The sequence below is a fragment of the Mus musculus genome, chromosome 12 (genome assembly GCF_000001635.26).
Source record: "Mus musculus strain C57BL/6J chromosome 12, GRCm38.p6 C57BL/6J".
NCBI classification, from domain to species: domain Eukaryota; kingdom Metazoa; phylum Chordata; class Mammalia; order Rodentia; family Muridae; genus Mus; species Mus musculus.
In genome coordinates this window covers 113550926-113576053 of record NC_000078.6, presented here as the reverse complement: position 1 = coordinate 113576053, position 25128 = coordinate 113550926, and the positions used below count along the sequence as shown (strand labels likewise).

At 40.8% G+C, this 25128-nt stretch overlaps 2 pseudogenes and 1 further gene; all 3 read left to right on the top strand.

Annotated features, from left to right (window-relative positions):
* Window positions 1-25128, top strand: part of Igh (immunoglobulin heavy chain complex) — a 2751187-nt gene that overhangs the window by 2433901 nt on the left and 292158 nt on the right.
* On the top strand, window positions 1514-1807 carry Ighv2-1 (immunoglobulin heavy variable 2-1; annotated as a pseudogene). Its single transcript is given in 1 exon segment — window positions 1514-1807. A coding segment is annotated over 1 exon segment (294 nt).
* On the top strand, window positions 2832-3125 carry Ighv5-1 (immunoglobulin heavy variable V5-1; annotated as a pseudogene). The gene is given in 1 exon segment: window positions 2832-3125. A coding segment is annotated over 1 exon segment (294 nt).

Below are 25128 nucleotides of genomic sequence, written 5' to 3'. Positions count from 1 at the left end.
CCTAGCGCTGACCCAGCTTTCAGTGGTGGTAATAAAATGTGTGTGGCTCCAGAACTGAGACATGAGGCCAATGAAGTTCATTAAGCCCAACACAGTTTCTAACCAAGTCAAGGGGAAACATCTAGTCTTTCTTTATTCTCTCTTAATTTATTATGGTTTAGTTTGTATACTTCCCAAAGAATCCAATAGGCTGAATCATTTTTCCTTTTCTCACATTAATCCCTTTCCTTCTCCCAGGGTTCTAAGGATCTTCTTTACACTGTTGTCCCAGAACCATGATATAAAGAATGGGTGGCTCCAATTACAAGTAATAGACCCAGACCCACAGTCTCAGAAGTCTGACTGTACAGTTGGATCTAGCCCTTTCCTCTCTTCCCTGGGATTTACATTACCACGGCATGGAGAAAAGCTCTACAATATCAGTTCTCTATGGTGATCAACACCTCAAGGCACAGGTACCCCATATTCATGCCTGTCTTCCCTATTTTTTGGTATATTGTAGACTACTCCAGCTTATTTTGTACTCCACTTAACAAAACTCAAGACTAGCAGCATGTTACTGCTTACTCTGAAGTGTTCTGGACAGGTGACCTCCCATCCCTCGCCAATGCAATAATCATATTTAGGAATGTGGGGTTATGTGTGTATAAATTAAGAGGAAAGAAAGAGAGAAAACTACAGAGAAATATAAACTGGCAGGAATCAAGAGTAACAAAAGCCAGTCCCCAAGTTCCATGTCCCTAAGTGGCAAGGAGTATAGTCTGAGCCTAGTGAGATGAGATTCAAATCTGACTCTTGGGTCATCTTTTAGATAAAAATGTGAGTTAAGTTGACGTAAATGTCTAGGTTGGGCTCCCTTGCAATCTAGTTTCCAAACGAGATAACAATAGATCTGGCTCCATAGACACTGTGAGAATAAATTTAATATTTCCTTAAGCACTATGTCTGATCACTAAAAGCCCAATTCATCCAAAATACTCTTCTGGAATATACAGAGTTATAAAAACACACATAGTACACAATACACAGGACTCTGTTCTTTCTGAACTTCATGAATGTGGACTCATTTACTGTAAATATTCCCATGTTTTTCTTCCTAGAACTGCACAGTGCAAATCCTACAACTTCCTGTTTATCTACAATTTGAACTCCAGACAGTACCAGAAAAATATTCCTTAATTTCCCCTCCAGGTGCTCCAAAAAGCACAGGGCAAATTTCTGTCACCAGGAGGGCAAACTGCAAACCTTGCTCATTGTTTCCTTTTATCCTCTCAGGAACCTCCCCGGATGCAAAGCAGCCCTCAGGCAGAGGATAAAAGCTCACACAAAGCTGAGAAGCCCCATCCTCTTCTCATAGAGCCTCCATCAGAGCATGACTGTGCTAGAGCTGCTCCTCTGCCTGGTGGCCTTTCCAAGCTGTAAGTGTGTCAGGGTTTCAGTAGAGGGACTAAGACACGTCAGCTAGGAGATGTGTGACTAATGGTGATGTTGCTTGTCCCCAGGTGTCCTGTCCCAGTTCCAGCTGAAGCAGTCAGGACCTGCCCTTGTGCCGCCTTCACGGAGCCTGTCCATCACATGCACTGTCTCTGGGTTCTCATTAACCAGCTGTGGTATAAGCTGGCTTCGATGGTCTCCAGGAAACGGAGATAGTGGAATTTTACAACTGTCCCATAGGCCTAGAAAACCCAGTCATCACCCCTGTTCCTCTTCTGCATCCTTACCAATACGTGATCCCCAATCCTTACCCACTATTCATCAAGTATATTATATTTTGCTACTGTTCCCCATTTATACAGGACTCGCCAGATCACACACACAAACGCCAAGGGTCCTCCATTTCTCTCAGTGTGCCTTCAACCAATAATTGACCTTGCGTTGTTAGCTCCCAGCACTTTTCTTCAGGGGATCTCACAAAGCCCACTTGCAACTATTCAATATACAGTGCCTCTTCCATACAATGAGTTAAATAGGAAAATATTTCCTAAATTTTAAGTAAATGCCCTGGTTATACTAATTATGTATATTGAGGAAAATAAAATCTAGCATAAGACAACATAAACACAGTCACAAGAACTTGGTGCAGACACGCAAAAATAAGACCTGAGGACAGCATTGTCATGATTAAGTCAACTTCTAAAACTTCCCATAAGAGAATGAGTTCTGCTACCATAACTTTGCAGGTATAATCTTGTCCAGGAGCCACATTAGGGAAATGCCATGAATACCCCAGAGAGTGGGAAAGACCAAGCTCCAATCTAGAAACACAATTATATGTGGTAATATTTAATTACACATTTATACTAGAACACATGACAGTATGGAAACAAATCATGTTTTATGCACATGTGCTAGGAAAAAGTAAATGGAGCATGATGAAATATTAACCAAAAAATGTGAATATGAAACTTTCACACTTTGTCAAACTCTTTAAATTAAAACCGTGTCTTTGATGTCTTATATCTGCTATGAGCACTGCCTTCTGCCCAAGTCTAACTCCAAAGCATGCTGTAGCAGGAAGATATGCAAATAAGGTTTCTCTGTACCCATGAAAACCAGCTCTGTCCTGACCCTGCAGTTGTGACAGAGGAGCCCAATCCTGGATTCCCAGGTCCTCCCATCCAGTGATCAGCACTGAACAGAGTCCACTCACCATGGACTGCGGGATCAGCTTGGTTTTCCTTGTCCTTATATTAAAAAGTAATTCATGCAGATGAGATTCTATCTGTTGTGTACACATGAGAAATAGAAAATTTGTTTTGTTTCTTTATTTTCTTTTGTTTTGTTAGTGACAGTTTTCCGACCAATATTCTCTGTTTGTAGGTGTCCAGTGTGAAGTGCAGCTGGTGGAGTCTGGGGGAGGCTTAGTGCAGCCTGGAGGGTCCCGGAAACTCTCCTGTGCAGCCTCTGGATTCACTTTCAGTAGCTATGCCATGTCTTGGGTCCGCCAGACTCCGGAGAAGAGGCTGGAGTGGGTCGCAGCCATTAGTACTGATGGTAGTTTCATCTACTAACCAGACACTGTAAAAGGCCGATTCACCATCTCCAGAGACAATGCCAAGAACACCCTGTTTCTGCAAATGAGCAGTCTAAGGTATGAGGACACGGCCATGTATTACTGTTTGAGACACACAGTGAGTGAATGTTACTGTGAGCTCAAACACAAACCTCCTATAAGGACCCCCTGACCAGAAGGAGGCGAAGAGAACACTCAAATCTAATAGTTACTGAGTGTTACAGCCCATTCAGGAAGACCTGGAGGAAAGAGAGTGCTGGACTCATTCTGTGTATAGATTGCCTCTCTACAGATGTTATCTTTACAAGTATAGTACGTAGTAATCCTTGAAGTTTACAAATGTTTATTCCAATTTCTTTTTTTTTTTTACAAGACGGGTATATTTATTCATTAATTTTCTAAATGCCAAGATTAGACTTATTTTCTTTTTTTTTCTTTTTTTTTCTTTTTTTCCCATTTTTATTAGGTATTTAGCTCATTTACAATTCCAATGCTATACCAAAAGTCCCCCATACCCACCCACCCCCACTCCCCTACCCACCCACTCCCCCATTTTGGCCCTGGCGTTCCCCTGTACAGGGGCATATAAAGTTTGCAAGTCCAATGGGCCTCTCTTTCCAGTGATGGCCGACTAGGCCATCTTTTGGTACATATGCAGCTAGAGACAAGAGCTCCGGGGTATTGCTTAGTTCATATTGTTGTTCCACCTATAGGGTTGCAGTTCCTTTTAGTTCCTTGGGTGCTTTCTCTAGTTCCTCCATTGGGGGCTGTGTGATCCATTCAATAGCTGACTGTGAGCATGTACTTCTGTGTTTGCTAGGCCCCGGCATAGTCTCACAAGAGACACCTATATCTGGGTCCTTTCAACAAAATCTTGCTAGTGTATGCAATGGTGTCAGCATTTGGAAGCTGATCATGGGCTAGATCTCTGGATATGGCAATCACTAGATGGTCCATCATTTCGTCACACTTCCAAATTTTGTCTCTGTAAATCCTTCCATGGGTGTTTTGTTTCCTATTCTAAGAAGGGGCAAAGTGTCCACACTTTGGTCTTCGTTCTCTTGAGTTTAATGTGTTTAGCAAATTGTATCTTATATCTTGGGTATTCTAAGTTTCTGGGCTAATATCCACTTACCACTGAGTACATATTGTGAGAGTTCCTTTGTGATTGGGTTACCTCACTCAGGATGATGCCCTCCAGGTCCATCCATTTGCCTAGGAATTTCATAAATTCATTCTTTTTAATAGCTGAGTAGTACTCCATTGTGTAAATGTACCACATTTTCTGTATCCATTCCTCTGTTGAGGGGCATCTGGGTTCTTTCCAGCTTCTGGCTATTATAAATAAGGCTGCTATGAACATAGTGGAGCATGTGTCCTTCTTACCGGTTGGGACATCTTCTGGATATATGCCCAGGAGAGGTATTGCTTGATCCTCCGGGAGTACTATGTCCAATTTTCTGAGTAACCGCCAGACTGATTTCCAGAGTGATTGTACAAGCTTGCAATCCCACCAACAATGGCGGAGTGTTCCTCTTTCTCCTCATCCTGGCCAGCATCTGCTGTCACCGGAATTTTTCATCTTAGCCATTCTGACTGGTGTGAAGTGGAATCTCAGGGTTGTTTTGATTTGCATTTCCCTGATGATTAAGGATGTTGAACATTTTTTCAGGTGCTTCTCTGCCATTCGGTATTCCTTGGGTGAGAAATCTTTGTTCAGTTCTGAGCCCCATTTTTAATGGGGTTATTAGATTTTATGGAGTCTACCTTCTTGAGTTCTTTATATATATTGGATATTAGTCCCCTGTCCAATTTGGGATAGGTAAAGATCCTTTCCCAATCTGTTGGTGGTCTTTTTGTCTTATTGACAGTGTCCTTTGCTTTGCAGAAGCTTTGCAATTTTATGAGGTCCCATTTATCGATTCTCGATCTTACAGCCCATGCCATTGCTGTTCTATTCAGGAATTTTTCCCCTGTACCCATATCTTCGAGGCTATTCCCTACTTTCTCCTCTATAAGTTTCAGTGTCTCTGGTTTTATGTGGAGTTCCTTAATCCACTTAGATTTGACCTTAGTACAAGGAGATAGTAATGGATCAATTCGCAATCTTCTAAATGATAACAGCCAGTTGTGCCAGCACCATTTGTTGAAAATGCTGTCTTTTTTCCACTGGATGGTTTTAGCTCCCTTATCAAAGATCAAGTGACCATAGGTGTGTGGGTTTATCTCTGGGTCTTCAATTCTGTTCCATTGGTCTACTTGTCTGTCGCTATACCAGTACCATTCAGTTTTTATCACAATTGCTCTGTAGTACAGCTTTATGTCGGGCATGGTGATTCCACCAGAGGTTCTTTTATCCTTGAGAAGTGTTTTTGCTTTCCTAGGTTTTTTGTTATTCCAGATGAATCTGCCGATTGCCCTTTCTTACTCGTTGAATAATTGAGTTGGAATTTTGATGGGGATTGCATTGAATCTGTAGATTGCTTTTGGCAAGATAGCCATTTTTACTATATCGATCCTGCAATCCATGAGCATGGGAGATCTTTCGATCTTCTGAGATCTTCTTTAATTTCTTTCTTCAGAGACATGAAGTTTTTGTCATACAGATCTTTCACTTCCTTAGTTAGAGTTACGCCTAGGTATTTTATATTATTTGTGGCTATTGAGAAGAGTGTTGTTTCCCTAATTTCTTTCTCAGCCTGTTTATTCTTGGTGTAGAGAAAGGCCATTAACTTGCTTGAGTTAATTTTATATCCAGCTACTTCACTGAAGCTGTTTATCAGGCTTAGGAGTTCTCTGGTGCAATTCTTAGGGTCACTTATATATACTATCATATCATCTGCAAAAAGTGATATTTTGACTTCTTCCTTTCCAATTTGTATCCCCTTGATCTCCTTTTGTTCTCTAATTGCTCTGGCTAGGACTTCAAGTACAATGTTGAATAGGTAGGGAGAGAGTGGACAGCCTTGTCTAGTCCCTGATTTTTAGTGGGATTGCTTCAAGCTTCTCACCATTTACTTTGATGCTGGCTACTGGTTTGCTGTAGATTGCTTTTATCATGTTTAGGTATGGGCCTTGAATTCCTGATCTTTCCAAGACTTTTATCATGAATGGGTGTTGGATTTGGTCAAATGCTTTCTCAGCATCTAACGAGATGATCATGTGGTTTTTGTCTTTGAGTTTGTTTATATACTGGATTATGTTGATGGATTTCCGTATATTGAACCATCCCTGCATCCCTGGGATGAAACCTACTTGGTCAGGATGGATGATTGTTTTAATGTGTTCTTGGATTCGGTTAGCAAGAATTTTATTGAGGATTTTTGCATCAATATTCATAAGGGATATTGGTCTGAAGTTCTCTATCTTTGTGGTGTCTTTTTGTGGTTTAGGCATCAGAGTAATTGTGGCTTCATAGAATGAGTTGGGTAGAGTACCTTCTGTTTCTATTTTGTGGAATACTTTGTGAAGAACTGGGATTAGATCTTCTTTGAAGGTCTGATAGAACTCTGCACTAAACCCATCTGGTCCTGGGCTTTTTTTGGTTGGGAGACTATTAATGACTGCTTCTATTTCTTTGGGGGATATCGGGCTGTTTAGATCATTAACCTGATCTTGATTCAACTTTGATACCTGGTATCTGTCTAGAAACTTCTCCATTTCATCCAGGTTCTCCAGTTTTGTTGAGTATAACCTTTTGTAGAAGGATCTGATGGTGTTTTGGATTTCTTCAGGATCTGTTGTTATGTCTCCCTTTTCATTTCTGATTTTGTTAATTAGAATGCTTTCCCTGTGCCCTCTAGTGAGTCTGGCTAAGGGTTTGTCTATCTTGTTGATTTTCTCAAAGAACCAGCTCCTTGATTGGTTGATTCTCTGAATAGTTCTTCTTGTTTCCACTTGGTTGATGCACATTTGTTGCCTGTGATGATGGAATACCTGTGCCTGCAAAGTGATATGAGTTTGGAAGGAGGGAAAAGAGAGGGCTCTGTACTCATAGGTTCACCCATTAGACTGAGATTCTGTGGATATGGGCAGGCACCACAACAGGGGCAACTACACAGTGATTTTACATTCTCCATCTTGTTATGTCATCATCAGGTCCGTCCACTTGTGTTAGAACAATGTTTCTGATGGGGAGGGGAGACTTGAGCATTTTTCATATTACACCATCACAATCACAACTAGACAAGTGAATGAATAGTAACTAGAAAAAGGGGTCCAGACAGGCTGAAGCCTGAGACTGACAGTTTCTCTGGTTTCATATCAGTTTCTAAAAGATCATTCTTAATGGTTTCAACTTTTTTTTGTAATTGATTGCCACGGACGGGGCCCAGTCGGCCCCCCTCAATCCATGGAAATCAGGGTCTCAAACAGATGGGCATAGAGTTGGCGAGAATTGACAGACAGACATGACACAAGGGAGTGTGGATCTGAATGTAATTGTCTCAAAGCAAGTACCAGTCTTATATGTGACTTTTACACAAAACAGAGGAATACCTACAAAAGACTGGCAGGAACCAATTGGGATAAAAATTCAATGTTAACAACTGGAAATCAAAAACAGCTCCACCTAAGGTCCACTTAATCTTAGAAGTCAGGGGCAAGGGCTTTGTGCCCTTGCCATAGTTCCTATTCCAGTCTATTGTATAGTCCACCTCTCCCTTAGGCCATTGTAAATTCCTATGTATGGGTGCAACTCAGATATCTATAGTTCTAAGTATCTACTCTGGTTTCTCCTTAGACCATAACGTTCCTTCTTCCTAGATAATGGTAAATTCCTGCATATGGGAATAGTTTGCCCTGAGATTTCTAACTCTATGTAGTAGATAGTAATTCCTGATTTCTTTCACTATCTCTCTTACAATATTAGAGGCAAATCTGAATGTCACTGAATAGGTAGCATGCTTACTGAATTCGAAGCCCATGTCGGCTCAAGGACTGCCTAGGACAGGTGAGGAATCTAACTTAGCTATATATCAAAAATCAATCCTTAGAAGCACTTATAATAAATCAAGATTAAGGGAAAGCAAACAGATCCATCTCCCAACAAAAGCAAGGACATTGGAGCATTCGTTATACAGGATGCTACAGTTCCAGGAGACTAAGTTTCCATGAACTTTTTGCCTTGGGACAGCGTCCAGGTTTTGGGGGCCTGTCACACATGTCACTACTGGAGTGGATATAGCAATTGATGTCTACTGAGAGCCAAACACCAAGGTTCTTGTAATTTCTGTACATTTGTAAAGTAGATCTACATATATGAACAATGCAGAGGAAGGAGACTGGTGAACCACGGAGCACAGGGTGGAAGATTGCAGTACTACAGCTAATGAAGAGAAGAATTAGATGTCAATAGACCCTTGTGTTTATAAAAGAGTTACAGCAATAAGGCTGATCTGTCTACATATATAGGCCCACAACACTGACCCCAACTCATTGCCTTGACTGTTTCCCCTTTACTATCATTCACTGGCCAAAATTGAAAGAATGTGGGTTCATCGCATATCTTTATTTCACTGGTTTTTTCCAGGGTTCACCTCAGTCTCCTCAAGTCCCCTCAGTCCCACATTTCACAGTATCTCATTAGCATAAAGGGGAAATCTCAGCATGATGTCATGGCACAAGAGTCTGTAAAAATACATACTTAACCTAAGTGGGTGTTGCTGGCTTTCAGATCTGTGAGTAATGAACTATATATGAAATGTTATTTTTTTATTATTATTATTCCTTCATGTCCTGTGCACACCCAGGGATGCCAAGCCAAGGTAAGAAACATGTATCTGAAGAGGAAAGAGGATCCTACAGTGGCCACACTTTGCGATCATCTGCTGCCAAATAATACCAGAGGGTTCTATATAGTCTTGAAAATACCAATATAATGTCAGACAAATATGAAAACTATGTGTGGAATCCATTAATATAGTAATCAGGACCACTGGAATTTAGTACTGCAATCCAACCCGCATTAGTCTCACATCTATTATTGTGGTTTCAATAAATGGCACACATATTTGGAACACAATGACTTTGTGTGCTGATCCTAGTACATCATCCCCTGTCTCTAGTATCCTGCCCTGATCCGGTTCCTATCCTGATTTCTTATTCTGATGAAAAGCAATGCAGAAGTATTTGCCAAATAAATACTTTTGCCTCAAGTTTCTTTCTCATTGAGCTTCATCACAGAAATAGTAATGCACATTAAGACCCCTAGCTCATCAGTAGTCCTGGAACATAGACCTTTTGGTGAAATCCCAGACTTAGAGCCTGCATGTGGCAATTTTCCTGGTTAGTTTATATCCACCAAAATTCTAATTTTCAGTAATTTAATAAGTTACCTAATGCTAGTGTTGGGAACAAAATAAAGGGGGAGGCCGGGGGGGAGGGAGAAATGGAATAGGAAAAAGATGCCCATGCCCTACCAGAGTTTCCCTATTCTCTGGTCAGTAAGGCGTGGGAGGGTTGCTACCTACCCTCTCCACTCATCCCTGGGTGGGCATTCCTTTATCCCACTCTTCAGGGGGTGGCCAAGGGGCAGCCCTGCCGGGGGACACCCCCCCTCCCGGTTCTACTTTGCTAAAGCCACCAGGGTTGTAGGAGAGAGGGAATAGGGGAAGAAGTTCCCAACACTGATCAGAGAGCACAGTGAAACTTGAAGGGCAGAGACGTTCTATGGTTCAATAGCTTTATTATAGAAATGCAGGGGGAAAGAGAGAAGGTAGGAGGGGGGTAGAGGAGGGAGAGAGACAGAGAGAGAGAGAGAGAGAGAGAGAGAGAGAGAGAGAGAGAGAGAGAGAGAGAGAGAGAGAGAGAGAGAGAGAGGAGAGGAAAAGAAGACAGAAAGGGAAGAGGAGAGAGAAGTGAGAGGACAAAGGAGTGAGAGTAAGAGAGTGAGGTGGGGGTTTAACAGCCCCTTTTATGGTCTTTACTGTTGCTAGGTAACTGGGGAGGAGTTTAGCCTGAAGATCAGAAGCTTGGGCCATTGCTTACATGACTACTGACCATGCTTCTCTTGTGGGGGCTGTGGGAGGTGGTACCTTAGTCAGGGGCCGGAGTTCCAGGAGCATGAGGGAATGCCTACTGTGTCACACGGGTGAATTATGACCATCGGGGTTCAGACCTCAGCTTGACTGGAGACCAGCCTGCAATTTCCCACATGCTAGGATTTTTCTGAAGAACAAAATGAAACATGTACAAAATATCTCTTTTCTGGGAAAAAAAAAAAGAAGTATACATTCCTGGAGGTAAATGAAAGAAAGAGAAGAGGACATTGGGTAATGGAAAACCAACTGATGCAGGAAGATCAGAGAGCTGAATGTCTCTAAAGTTGTTTGTTTGTTTGTTTGTTTGTTTGTTTGTTTGTTTGTTTCATCATCACTGATGCACATCAAGGTGAGGTAGGAATCCTTGAGGCAGAGGTGACCCAAGGGATTCCTGCCTCTGCTCCAGATTCACTGCTGAGCTTAACTCTTTGCATAAGAAGTCCCAAGATGTTCACTCAGCACACAATTATCTCAGTGTCAGGACTCTCATCACAGAAGCCATAGACATGAGTCAGAGTCCAGTATGCAGTGAACAGGCCCTATGTTAGTGGACTTTAGTTCATATGTACAAAGAAACCAGAATGGACAAGCTGGGCTCTACTCTTACCTTTAATGTAAAAAGTGGCCTCAGTGCTTTGGTGGAATGAGGACTCTGTCAAGACGATTAGGGAATTCTCCATCTATGAGAATACTTCTGTCACTTGTTGTTGCCATACAAACAGTAGTCACCACTTCCTCGGATTATGTAAATTTTGTAAAACACTGTTCAAAGAATCTAATGTTCACCATTTGAGATTTTTACTGCATGTCTGTCTTACTGGTGGATATGGGTAAATCTGATTATGCACTCATTCTATCTATGAAATTCTCATAATTGATAGAATTATTATAATCCCTATCCAATGCTCTGATATTCGTGTAGTTACCTTTTGACATTCACAACCTAAAACCTGTGCTTCAAAAGTAAGATACACACTATTTTTACCATGGTTCCTTATTTTGACATTTAACACCCATTTATGCATAGTTCTATGGTGATTCTTATGTTGTGTTGTATTGCTTCTACCAACATTGCTGTGATTTTTCAGTTATTTCAAACTGTAGGAAGCAGTTCTTTGCTCTGAAATCTATTGTCTGTAGAACTATTCAAAACTGAAAACTAACAAGAATATTGGTTATGATTTCAGGGTTCATAGATAAATGAACATCATATTATATCCTAAAGGTATATAGAGAGATTTTTTTGTTCTGAATTTATGGTCTCTCTGGGAAGTATCAATGTCTACTCTGTGGGATAGAACTGTGCAAAAGAGCCTGAAATACCAGATTCTGAAATTATGAATTGTACATGCCTTATGGGATGATACAGAGAATAGAGCTGAATCCCAAACCTTGCGAAGCAGTCACAATCCAATCTCAGACTTACAACATGTTTACACATAATTTACTTCTTTTTTTGAAGATGCCATTTTACTAGATATTTATTTTATTTACATTTCAAATGTTGCCCCCTTTCCTGGTTTCCCCTCTGAAAACCCCTATCCCCTTATCCTACCCCTGCTCACCAACCCACCCACACCTGCTTCCTGGCCCTGGCATTCCAATACACTGGGACATAGAGCCTTCACAGGACCAAGGGCCTCTCCTTCCATTGATGAGCAACTAGGCTGCATACTACATATGCAGATAGAGCCATGAGTTTCACCATGTGTATTCTTTGGTTGGTGATTTAGTCCCTGGGAGCTCTGGGGGTAATGGTTAGTTCATATTGTTGTTCCTCCTATGGGACTGCAAACTCCTTCACCTCCTTGGATCTTTTTTTTTTCCATTTTTTATTAGGTATTTAGCTCATTTACATTTCCAATGCTATACCAAAAGTCCCCCATACCCACCCACCCCCACTCCCCTACCCACCCACTCCCCCTTTTTGGCCCTGGCGTTCCCCTGTACAGGGGCATATAAAGTTTGTGTGTCCAATGGGCCTCTCTTTCCAGTGATGGCCGACTAGGCCATCTTTTGATACATATGCAGCTAGAGTCAAGAGCTCCGGGGTACTGGTTAGTTCATAATGTTGTTCCACCTATAGGGTTGCAGATCCCTTTAGCTCCTTGGGTACTTTCTCTAGCTCCTCCATTGGGAGCCCTGTGATCCATCCATTAGCTGACTGTGGGCATCCACTTCTGTGTTTGCTAGGCCCCGGCATAGTCTCACAAGAGACAGCTACATCTGGGTCCTTTCGATAAAATCTTGCTAGTGTATGCAATGGTGTCAGCATTTGGATGCTGATTATGGGGTGGATCCCTGGATAAGGCAGTCTCTACATGGTCCATCCTTTCATCTCAGCTCCAAACTTTGTCTCTGTAACTCCTTCCAAGGGTGTTTTGTTCCCACTTCTAAGGAGGGGCATACTGTCCACACTTCAGTCTTCATTTTTCTTGAGTTTCATGTGTTTAGGAAATTGTATCTTATATCTTGGGTATCCTAGGTTTTGGGCTAATATCCACTTATCAGTGAGTACATATTGTGTGAATTCCTTTGTGAATGTGTTACCTCACTCAGGATGATGCCCTCCAGGTCCATCCATTTGCCTAGGAATTTCATAAATTCATTCTTTTTAATAGCTGAGTAGTACTCCATTGTGTAGATGTACCACATTTTCTGTATCCATTCCTCTGTTGAGGGGCATCTGGGTTCTTTCCAGCTTCTGGCTATTATAAATAAGGCTGCTATGAACATAGTGGAGCATGTGTCCTTCTTACCAGTTGGGGCATCTTCTGGATATATGCCCAGGAGAGGTATTGCTGGATCCTCCGGGAGTACTATGTCCAATTTTCTGAGGAACCGCCAGACGGATTTCCAGAGTGGTTGTACAAGCCTACAATCCCACCAACAATGGAGGAGTGTTCCTCTTTCTCCACATCCTGGCCAGCATCTGCTGTCACCTGAATTTTTGATCTTAGCCATTCTGACTGGTGTGAGGTGGAATCTCAGGGTTGTTTTGATTTGCATTTCCCTGATGACTAAGGATGTTGAATATTTCTTTAGGTGCTTCTCAGCCATTCAGTATTCCACAGTTGAGAATTCTTTGTTTAGCTCTGTACCCCATTTTAATAGGGTTATTTGGTACTTTGGAGTCTAACTTTTAAGGTCTTTGTATATATTGGTTATTAGCCCTCTATTGGATGTAGGATTGGTAAAGATCATTTCCCAATCTGTTGGTTGCTGTTTTGCCTATTGACAGTGTCATTTGCCTTACAGAAGCTTGGCAATTTTATGAGGTCTCATATGTCTATTCATGATCTTACAGCACAAGCCATTAGTGTTATGTTCAGGAAATTCCCCCGTGCCCATATATTCGAGGCTCTTCCCCACTTTCTCTTCTATTAGTTTCAGAGTATCTGGTTTTATGTGGAGGTCCTTGATCCACTTGAGCTTTCTACATGGAGATAAGAATGGATCAATTCTCAGTCTTCTACATGCTAACTGCCAGATGAGCAAACACCATTTGTTGAAAATGCTGTCTTTTTTCCACTGGATGGTTTCTCAAAGATCAAGTGACCATAGTTTTGTGGGTTCGTTTCTGGGTCTTCAACTCTATTCCACTGATTTACCTGCCTGTCACTGTACAAATACCGTGCAGTTTTGTTTTGTTTTTTTAATCACAATTGCTCTATAGTACAGCTTGAGGTTAGGCATGGTGATTCCACCAGAGGTTCTTTTATTGTTGAGAATAGTATTCACTATCCTAGGATTTTTTTATTCCAGATGAATTTGCAAATTGCTTTTACTAACTCTGTGAAGAATTGAGTTGAAATTTTGATGGGGATTGTATTGAATATGTAGATTGCTTTCATCAAGATGGCCATTTTTACTATATCAATCCTGCCAATCCATGAGCATGGGAGATCTTTCCATCTTCTGAGATCTTCTTCAATTTCTTTCTTCAGAGACTTGAAGAAAGTCTTAACATACAGATCTTTCACTTGCTTAGTTAGAGTCAAACCAAGGTATTTTGTGTTACTTGTGACTATTGTCAAGGTTGTTGTTTCCCTAATTTCTTTCTCATCCTGTTTATCCTTTGTGTAGAGAAAGGCCATTGATTTGTTTGAGTTAATTTTATATCCAGCTACTTTGTTGAGGTTGTTTATCATGTTTCAGAGTTCTATGGTAGAATTTTGGGGTCACTTAAGTTTATAATCATATCATCTGAAAATACTGATATTTTGACTTCTTCCTTTCCAATTTGTATCACTTTGATTTCCTTTTGTTGTATAATTGCTCTGGCTAGAGCTTCAAGTTTTATATTGAATAGATAGAGAGTGGGCAGCTTTGTCTAGTCCCTGATTTTAGTGGGATTGCCTCAAGTTTCTCTCCATTTAGTTTGATGGTGGCTACTTGTTTGCTGTATATTGCTTTTATTATGGTTTGGTTTTCTTTTGTTTTGTGTTTGTTTTGTTTTTTTAAACAGGGCTTCTCTGTGTAGCCTTGACTGTCCTGGAACTCACTTTGTAGACCAGGCTGACCTCAAACTCAGAGGTCTGCCTGCCTCTGCCTGCCTCTGCCTCCCAAGTGCTGGGATTAATGGCGTGTGCCACCATGCCCACCTGCTTTTATTATGTTTGTGTATGGGCCTTGAATTCCTCATCTTTCCAAGACTTTTATCATGAATGGGTGTTGGATTTTGTCAAATGTTTTCTCAACATATAATAAGATGATCATAATTTTTGTCTTTGAGTTTGTTTATATAGTGGATTACATTGATGGATTCCCATATATTGTACCATCCCTGCATCCCTGGGATGAAGCTTAATTAATCATGATGGATAATCATTTTGATGTGTTCTTTGATTCAGTTAGTGAGAATTTTATTGACTATTTTTGCATCGATATTCATAAGGGAAATTGGTCTGAAGTTCTCTTTCTTTGTTGGGTCTTTACCTTGTTTAGGTATCAGAGTAATTATGACTTCATAGAATGAATTGGGTAGAGTACCTTCTGTTTCTATTTTGTGGAATAGTTAGAGGAGTATTGGTATTAGGTCTCCTTTGAAGGTCTGATAGAACTCTGCACTAAACCAATCTGGTCCTGGCCTTTTTTTTTTTTTGGTTGGGAGACTATTAATGACTGTTTCTATTTCTTTAGGGGATATGGGACAGTTTAGATCATTTATTTCATCCTGACTTAACTTTGGTACCTGGTACCTGTCTAGCTCTGGTGTGGGGTTCTTCTTTTTTTTTTTCCATTTTTTATTAGGTATTTCGCTCATTTACATTTGCAATGCTATACCAAAAGTCCCCCATAGCCACCCACCCCCTCTCCCCTACCAACCCACTCCCCTTTTATGGCCCTGGCGTTCCCCTGTACTGGGGCATATAAAGTTTGTGTGTCCAATGGGCCTCTCTTTCCAGTGATGGCCGACTAGGCCATCTTTTGATGCATATGCAGCTAGAGTCAAGAGCTCCGGGGTACTGGTTAGTTCATAATGTTGTTCCACCTATAGGGTTGCAGATCCCTTTAGCTTCTTTGGTACTTTCTCTAGCTCCTTTATTGGGGGCCATGTGATCCATCCAATAGCCGACTGTGAGCATCCACTTCTATGTTTGCTAGGCCCAGGCATACTCTGACAAGAGACAGCTATATCAGGGTCCTTTCAGCATAATCTTGCTAGTGTATGCAATGGTGTCAGCATTTGGAAGCTGATTATGGGATGGATCCCCGGATATGCTAGTGTCTACATGGTCCATCCTTTTATCTCAGCTCCAAACTTTGTCTCTGTAACTCCTTCCAAGGGTGTTTTGTTCCCACTTCTAAGGAGGGGCATAGTGTTCACACTTCAGTCTTCATTTTTCTTGAGTTTCATGTGTTTAGGAAATTGTATCTTATATCTTGGGTATCTTAGGTTTTGGGCTAATATCCACTTATCAGTGAGTACATATTGTGTGAGTTCCTTTGTGAATGTGTTACCTCACTCAGGATGATGCCCTCCAGGTCCATCCATTTGAAGGGTTCTTCTTTCTTGTCAGTTCTTCTTGAGGCAGTGGAAGGGGAAGAGCGTCAGCAGAGGGTAAGACTTGGTCTTACGAAATTCCCAGGTAAGGCTTCGTCTTACATGATATTTAGGGTTGCTGTATAATAAAAAGTTTACTTATCTAAGTCTAAGTTACTATGCTATTATAGCTGACCTACCTTCTGTGTTCCTCTGAGGCCAGTGACTGCAGTATCAGGCACTTTAGCACCTCATCCTAAAACAGCAGGAGATTAAGTAAAGGATTAATTGCTAGGAGCCTTTTCCCTATTGTTCAGATGCCTCTTGCTTGTCAGGCTAGGGGGATGTTTGGAGCAATAAATTTCCACTGAACCCAAAGACAATAACACTTGAAGAAGGTCAAACTTTTACAAAAGCCAATATGCATAATCTCACATATGTGCATAAAATGATAAAATGTGCATAAAATGTAAAATGATTTATATATTTCCATTCAAACCCAGTTGGGCCCACATTGCATGCATTGTCACAATTACATACTTACACATACACATGCATACATTCTCACAATTACATACTTATACACACATCCATACCTACATATGCATATGGAGCAAACGACCAAGCACTGGTGCAGATAGAACTCACTCATTCTGGATGAAAAATGAGCTCTACTCTTTATTGCATAGAGAAAGAAAGGGCTTCCACCTTTTTCAAGCTAAATGAATTAAACCCATGTTTGTAAGAAAACAGCTTTGTTCCTTTTAGTAAGACTAAGCCTTCCTTGTCCTTACCATGGACCTGTTCTATCCCACACTAAGGAGAAACATGCCTGCTCCTTCTGCTCTCTGCATTGTATTCTGAATTTCCTCTTTCCCTCTGCATTCTATACCTTGCTCTCTTAATATTTTATATTACCTATAATTTCTAAGTTATTCCACTCTGAATTCTCCTTCTAATTGTTTTCTCTCCTCCTGATGTGATATCACAATAATGCTCTTACTCTCAATCTCTTTTCTCTAAAAGCTATGCCTATGCTTCTAAGTTTTCTGGAGTTCAGTTCTGTCTAAAAAGTGTTCTGTCTAAAAACTTCTCCTTAGCTCAGTTCCCTCTCAATTCTTCCCAGCTCAGGTCTTCTCACCTCAGTTCCTCTCACCCCAGTCCCTCAGTTCTGCCACCTCTCTTTGTCCTCAGCCCTTAAACATCTTTCAGAATACATGATCACATGTTTAAAAGTTCACCAAAATTTTACACACAAAATTAAGTCATCATTTAAAATAGAAGTTTACAATGGAGAATGTTTACATGCATATCCATTAGGAGTAAATTATCTAGCTAAACATCTTGCCTCAGCTCCACAGGTTCACTGAAGGTTTAAAACCATAACTAAATTATAAATGAAGTTTTGCATAGATAGACCCACTCAATATTTTATCTTCTGTCCTAGCACCAATAATAACTCATTAATTCCCTTTCTATGACCTTGGTTAACTGTTTTACAACCTCTTGGAATGTGCTCTGAGTAGGACAAAGTCTGGTTATCATCTAAAAGCAATTAACTGGTGACACTTGGAACACTGACACAGTTCTCATTGCAGTTTTGACTATCACAAAAGGACCTAATGCAGTCCCACTCTAAAAGAGCTTAATTATCACAGATATAACTGTAGGAATTCTTATAGGATGGTGAATTTAAAACTTAAGTCATCTATTTGTCTATATAGCAATACAAGAGAGCACATCTTAGTGAATCTGAAGAGATTTTGAAAGTATAACAAAGTCAAAACAAAATTCTAGGCCTTTAGGCCCAATCTTGGGAATTTGACCTCTGTGACTCATTGCTCCAAGGTATGCTAATCATAAAACAGATAGTGACATTCCTCCACCCACCTGCTTCCTGGGTTCAAAGAGTGTTCATTCAAAGAAAGTCACCCTGACCATTGAAAGTCACCCTGACCATTGCCGGAACCCGCTATGCAGATGTGCTATTGTTAGGGGCTCTTAGAAACTGTCTTGAGAGATAACCTGCACAATTACCAGGTATTCCTTGTGACTCTTGTGACTTTGCACTTCCTTGGGACTCTTAACTGGTATCTTTGGTATTTTCCAACAACGCCCTCCCCACTTCCTTGAGTTGTGGTTTCTCCCTTTAAATACCCCCTTATCCAGCTACTCGGGGCGCCATGGTCCTCTATCCCTGCGTGGTGTATGACCGTGGGCCCGAGAGTGCTCTTGAATAAAAATCCTCTTGCAGTTTGCAGCAAGACCGTTTCTTGTGGGTGATTTGGGGTGTCGCTTCTCTTGAGTCAGAACGTGGGAGAGTCCTCACGTTGTGGGTCTTTCAATTTCATCCAAAGGGGTGTTGTTATTACTTAGTGATTGTTTTATATGTTTAATAATAACAGGAAAAGCACATTAATAGCAGGAATCTTTCCTAAAATGAATTCCTTACAGCCTTGCTTAATAAGGACACACCTGCCGCAGGTTATATAATAATCCGAAGCAGGCCATTTCAGGATGATCACCTGCTAGTTATTGGCTTGTCCCATTATGGCTCCTGACACTCACCCTTCACCTGACAGTGAGCAACAGCATGCAGACAGAAGCAGCAGCAAGTGGGTCAATAAAATGATCCAGTCTCCATGTAGATCTTGAGTATAGGGACCCTTATCTATTGCCTGGGGTACTGATCTCACCTTGGGATCAGAGATCTTTGACCTTAAAACCTGAAACTCTTGTAGCAACCAGGTCTGAAGCACATTATCAGCTCTCCTGTTTTCCATGCCACCTCTGATTCTACTTCCCCTCTTCCTGCTCTGCCACTCTCAACTGTACATGTGCTAATTCAGTAGTCAGTGGGTGCCATCTCCGTGACTCTCCCCAGTCTTGCATCTTCCATAATTCCAAAACCACTACCATGTGGATGACAATAAGAAGTTCTTCTTCTGTCACCTGTCATCTTCATAAGAAGCTCAGCACACCCTTCTTAAGGAGGCTTCTTTTCAATGACATTATCTCTTTAACAGGTATAGTTGCTTTCCTGGCACCAGTCTGAATACTGTCCTGGCTTGAAATTTCTTCTGCTACATAAATTCATCTGTGATTTTTAAATTTAGTGTCACACAAGTTCTCAGGACATAGCAGAATGAAGCCCAACTCTTGGCTTAAAGATCACACAAATGGTCCCAATCCCAGGTCCTGTTGGACTTCTTATTCATCTATGTAACTTCATGAGCTGGGGGACCATTGTCCTCATTTCTTTAATTATTTTTGTCTTCCAAAGCTTCCAGCAGAATGAATGATTACATTTGGCTTACAGAATTCTAAGTCTTTTCAAACTGGAAGCTCCAAATTCCTCCCACAGAAACATTTTCAGTGCCCTAGGAATGGCAGTCAGGTTCATCTCTGCAATGACGCCCAATTCTTGGTACCAATGTCTGTCTCCATTACTCTTTTGTTGCTCTGACAAAATGCTTTAACAAAAGCAGCCTAAGAAAGCATAGGCTTATTTCTGCTAGCAGTTCAAAGTATTATCTCTAATGGTGGGGAAGTCAAGGCAGCAGGAGCTTGAAGTAACTGGTCACATTATGTCTGCAGTCAGAAGACAAATGTATAGGAAATGGAGAAGGGCAGAGTGTGAAGTCCTGAGTGAATGTGTATTGTTGACATAGGCATTACCATATTGAGAACTCCAAGGTCTTGGACCCATGGGAAACTGGTGACTCCATTACACAAATGAGTCAGGCTGAAGTGGGGTGACAAATTCTCTTTGAGAATCTGAGTATGAGTTTTTATGAATGATTGATCAATATGTGCAAAGACTAACAACTGCTTCTTCCTCATGCCAGATGACTGGGATGAATGGAAGCAACCAAATGCTACATCCACTCCAGTAGTGACACACTTGGTAGGCCTAAAAGCCTGGAAGCAGTCATAAGGCAAAGAGTTTCAAGGAAACTTAGCCTCCTGGAACCTTGGCATTCCAATAGCTAGAATGCCCCAGATTTATCCCTGCAATATTGTGGAATGTCTTGCAAGCTTTCTTACAATTTTTTACTGGATTAGAGTTAGAAGTCTCAGGGCAGACTTAGCAAAAGTACATCTAGACTCTTCATTACAGTCAGGTATTGCAAACTACATTACATATTGGAAAAATGTTGGTGAATTCTTCTGACAACTGGAGATTTTCTACAGATACTTAAAAGAACAGCCAAGTTACTCTCATATGCAAGTATTTGCCAAGGCCTAGGAAATAGGGAGGTTGTGGTATTGCATTATTCATGAGAAGGTCTGCTAGAGCAGAACCCCCTGGTGCTAGCTTTCACAAGGCTCAAAGGAGTAGCATAAATTGTGACTAGGGTGTGAAATCCTTACCTGCCATTAGCTGACTCTAGGCAGGGCTGTTTTATCTTTACTGTAAACATTACCTGGTTCCTGTCAGTCCTTTGTAGGCATTCCTCTGTTTTGTGTCAGATACTTTAATGTACCTTTCCTGCTGTGACACCTTACTCCTTTGTTTTCTGTATTATATATAAGACTGGTGTTTGCTTTGTGAAAAATTACATCCAGATACAGCACTCCCTTGTGTCTGTGTCTGTTTGTCAATTCTCTCCAACTCTTTGCCCACCTCTCTGGAACCTCCACACGGATTGAGAGAGGTTGACAGAGCCCGGTCCATGGCAACCAAAGACTGCTTACTTATAGAGACCTTCTATTGAGACTAGCTAAGCCCTTCTTGCTGTACTCAATAAACACACAGAGGTGTCACACTATGACATTCGTAGTTAAAGAACTCTACTTTATCTCAGTTTCAGTGTATGAGTGTTTGTGTTTTCTTTATTTCTCACTCTCCTGTCACCTATCATGAAAGGGTTCCAGGACCCGGGCCACACACGATACAGCAGAAATGAATGCATAGTGGGGCTTAGCTTGCTTTCTCTACTTCATATAATTTAGAATCCTCTGCCCAGGGAATGGTCCCAGAGGTAAGATGTGTCTTACTTTAACATTAGTTAGAGTAATCATGACAAGCATAAAAGGCACCTGCAAATCCATCTTCCAGAAATTCTAGACTTTGTCAACTTGACAATACTAAACATCACACTTTGTACCAAGCCTTTTCCATGAACCTCTTAAACCTCAGCCCAAAGAGAGCACTCTGTGTTGAAAAGCCTACCATGACTGGCAGCAAACTACAACTGGCCAAACAAACCTTAATGACTGTGGTTGATCCAAAATGAATGTGGTGATTGGCCAAACATTCCTTCTTGGGCTTTGTAAATAGGCTACTCTAGCTCACCTACTCGGCCAGTAGACATGCCTGAGTTATCTCTTCTAGTGTTCCAACATTAGGTCCAATAAAACTTCTCTTCATGGATCTCCCCCACCACACACACACACACACATTACTTTCAATAAGTAGTGCAGATAAACTGGAACCATTAAAAAAAGAGTAACAGGCAACAGGGAGAACCATAGTCGACACAGTTTGACAGCTGAAGGTCCTGTGGAACTTGACACTGATTAGTATGGCCTGCCTACCCAATACCACCAACTTTATCTGTTAATGGTCTCTTGAAGGTCACAGCATCAGTATTCAATCCTTGGTCCTGGCCTTCAACCCCAAATGCATTTGACAAAATTCAACTCCGGTTCATGTTAAAATTCTTGGAAAGATTGGAAATCCAAAGCCTATACCTAAACGTAGGAAAAGTGGTATGCAGCAAACCAGGAGCCATCATCAAATTAAATGAGAGAAACTTGAAGTAATCCCAATAAATTTAGGCACTAGACAAGGCTGCCCACTCTCTCCCTATCTATTAAATGTAAAACTTTAAGTTCTACCTAGAAAAATTAAAGAGATAAAAACTGCATGGTACTGGTATAGTGACAGACAAGTAGACCAATGGAACAGAATTGAAGACCCAGAGATGAACCCACACAACTATGGTCACTTGATCTTTGACAAGGGAGCTAAAACCATCCAGTGGAAGAAAGTACAGCATTTTCAACAAATGGTGCTGGCACAACTGGCGGTTATCATGTAGAAAAATGCGAATTGATTCATTTCTATCTCCTTGTACTAAGGTCAAATCTAAGTGGATTAAGGAACTCCACATAAAACCAGAGACACTGAAACTTATAGAGAAGAAAGTAGGGAAAAGCCTCGAAGATATGGGTACAGGGGAAAAATTCCTGAATAGAACAGCAATGGCTTGTGCTGTAAGATCGAAAATCGATAAATGGGACCTCATAAAATTGCAAAACTTCTGCAAGGCAAAAGACACGCTCAATAAGACAAAAAGACCACCAACAGATTGGGAAAGGATCTTTACCTATCCCAAATCTGATAGGGAACTAATATCCAATATATATACAGACCTCAAGAAGGTGGACTCCAGAAAATCAAACAACCCCATTAAAAAAATGGGGCTCAGAGCTGAACAAAGAATTCTCACCTGAGGAATACCAAATGGCTGAGAAGCACCTGAAAAAATGTTCAACATCCTTAATCATCAGGGAAATGCAAATCAAAACAACCCTGAGATTCCACCTCACACCAGTCAAAATGGCTAAGACCAAAAATTCAAGTGACAGCAGATGCTGGCCAGGATGTGGAGAAAGAGGAACACTCCTCCATTGTTGGTGGGATTGCAAGCTTGTACAACCACTCTGGAAATCAGTCTGGCGGCTCCTCAGAAAATTGGACATAATACTACCGGAAGATCCTACAATACCTCTCCTGGGCATATATCCAGAAGATGTCCCAACCAGTAAGAAGGACACATGCTCCACTATGTTCATAGCAGCCTTATTTATAATAGCCAGAAGCTGGAAAGAACCCAGATGCCCCTCAACAGAGGAATGGATACAGAAAATGTGGTACATTTACACAATGGAGTACTACTCAGCTATTAAAAAGAATGAGTTTATGAAATTCCTAAGCAAATGGATGGACCTGGAGGGCATCATCCTGAGTGAGGTAACCCAATCAGAAAGGAACTCACACAATATGTACTCACTGATAAGTGGATATTAGCCCAGAAACTTAGGATGCCCAAAATATAAGATACAATTTGCAAAACACATGAAACTCAAGAAGAACGAAGACTAAAGTGTGGATACTTTGCTCCTTCTTAGAAATGGGAACAAAACACCCATGGAAGGAGTGTTTTGTTCACAGAGACAAAATTTGGAGCTGTGACGAAAGGATGGACCATCTAGTGATTGCTGTATCCAGGGATCCATCCCATAATCAGCTTCCAAACGCTGACACCACTAGCAAGATTTTGCTGAAAGGACCCAGATATAGCTGTCTCTTGTGAGACTATGCCGGGGCCTAGCAAACACAGAAGTAGATGCTCACAGTCAGCTATTGGATGGGTCACACGGCCCCCAATGGAGGAGCTAGAGAAAGTACCCAGGGAGCTAAAGGGAACTGCAACCCTATAGGTGGAACAACAATATGAACTAACCAGTACCCCGGAGCTCTTGTCTCTTGCTGCATATGTATCAAAAGATGGCCTAGTCAGCCATCACTGAAAAGAGAGGCCCTTTGGACTTGCAAACTTTATATGCTCCAGTACAGGCGAACTCCAGGGCCAAAAAGGGGGAATGGGTAGTTAGGGGATTGGGGGGGTGGTGGGTATGGGGGATTTTTGCGATAGCATTGGAAATGTAAACGAGGAAAATTCCTAATAAAAAAAGAGGAAAAAAAGAGATAATTACTGGGGATTTAAACATGTTCATTACACAAGTGTGTCATTAGCTTTCTGTATCAGTTGACATTTGTTGTAAAAGTTAGAAGTGAAATAATTTTCTGAGCATGTGTCTGTAACCAAAATAACTGAAAAATATAAATATAAAACCTTGAAAAAAAAGCTCAATTAGGCTAATGATGAAAATAATTGAAACTCTGTTGAAATCCAGAACTAGTGTGATCTTTATGAACCGTGTTGTTAATTTTTGAGGTTAGGGAACCATTTGCTATATACCTGAGTGTCTATGAAACTAACACTATAGTTTATGTACTATACCATCTCAGAAAGTCAGGTTAGTCTCACTAGCATCGTAAAAGCTCTGTCTGGGCTTTTCCATCTGCTCTGCTTTTTGTCTCTGTGTCTAAAAATATATAAACCAATGTTGTCCAGCCAAAAAAAAAAAATTAAAGAGCAAAAGGAGGTAAAATGGATACAAATTGGAAAAGAAGAAATCAAAATATCACTACTTGAAGATAGTATAATATATTTAACTGACCACAAAAATTCCACCAGAAAACTCCTAAACCTGATAAACAAACTCAGAAAAATGGCTAGATATAAACTTAATTCAAGCAAATCAGTAGCCTTCCTATACTCAAAGCATAAACAGGCTGAGAAAGTAATTAGGGAAATGACACACTTCACAATAGTCACAAACAATATAAAGTATCTTGGTGTTACTCTAACAAAACAAGTGAAAGATCTGTATGACAAGAACTTCAAGGCTCTGAAGAAGAAATCAAAGAAGACCGCAAAAGATAGAATGATCTCCCATGCTCATGGATGGGCAGGATTAACATAGTAAAAAAGGTCATATTGACAAAAGCAATCTACAGATTCAATGCAGTCCCCATCAAAATTCCAACTCAATTCTTCATAGAGTTAGAAAGAGCAATTCTCAAATTCATTTGGAAGAAAAAAGAAAATACACAGGATAGTGAAAACTATTCTCAACAATAAAAGAAGTTCTGGGGGGGAATCAGCATCCCCGATCTCAAGCAGTACTATAGAACAGCTGTGATAAAAACTTCATGGTATTGGTACATTGACAGCCAGGTAGATCAATGGAATAGAATTGAAGACCCAGAAATGAACCCACAAACCTATGGTCACTTGATCTTTGAAAAAGGTACTAAAACCATCCAGTGGAAAAGACAGCATTTTCAACAAATGGTGCTGGCTCAACTGGGAGTTAGCATGTAGAAGAATGCAAAGTGATCCATTTTTATCTTCATGTACAAATCTCAAGTCAAAATGAAACAAGCACCTCCACATGAAAGCAGATACACTGAATCTAATAGAAGAGATTGTGGAGTAAATTCTCAAACA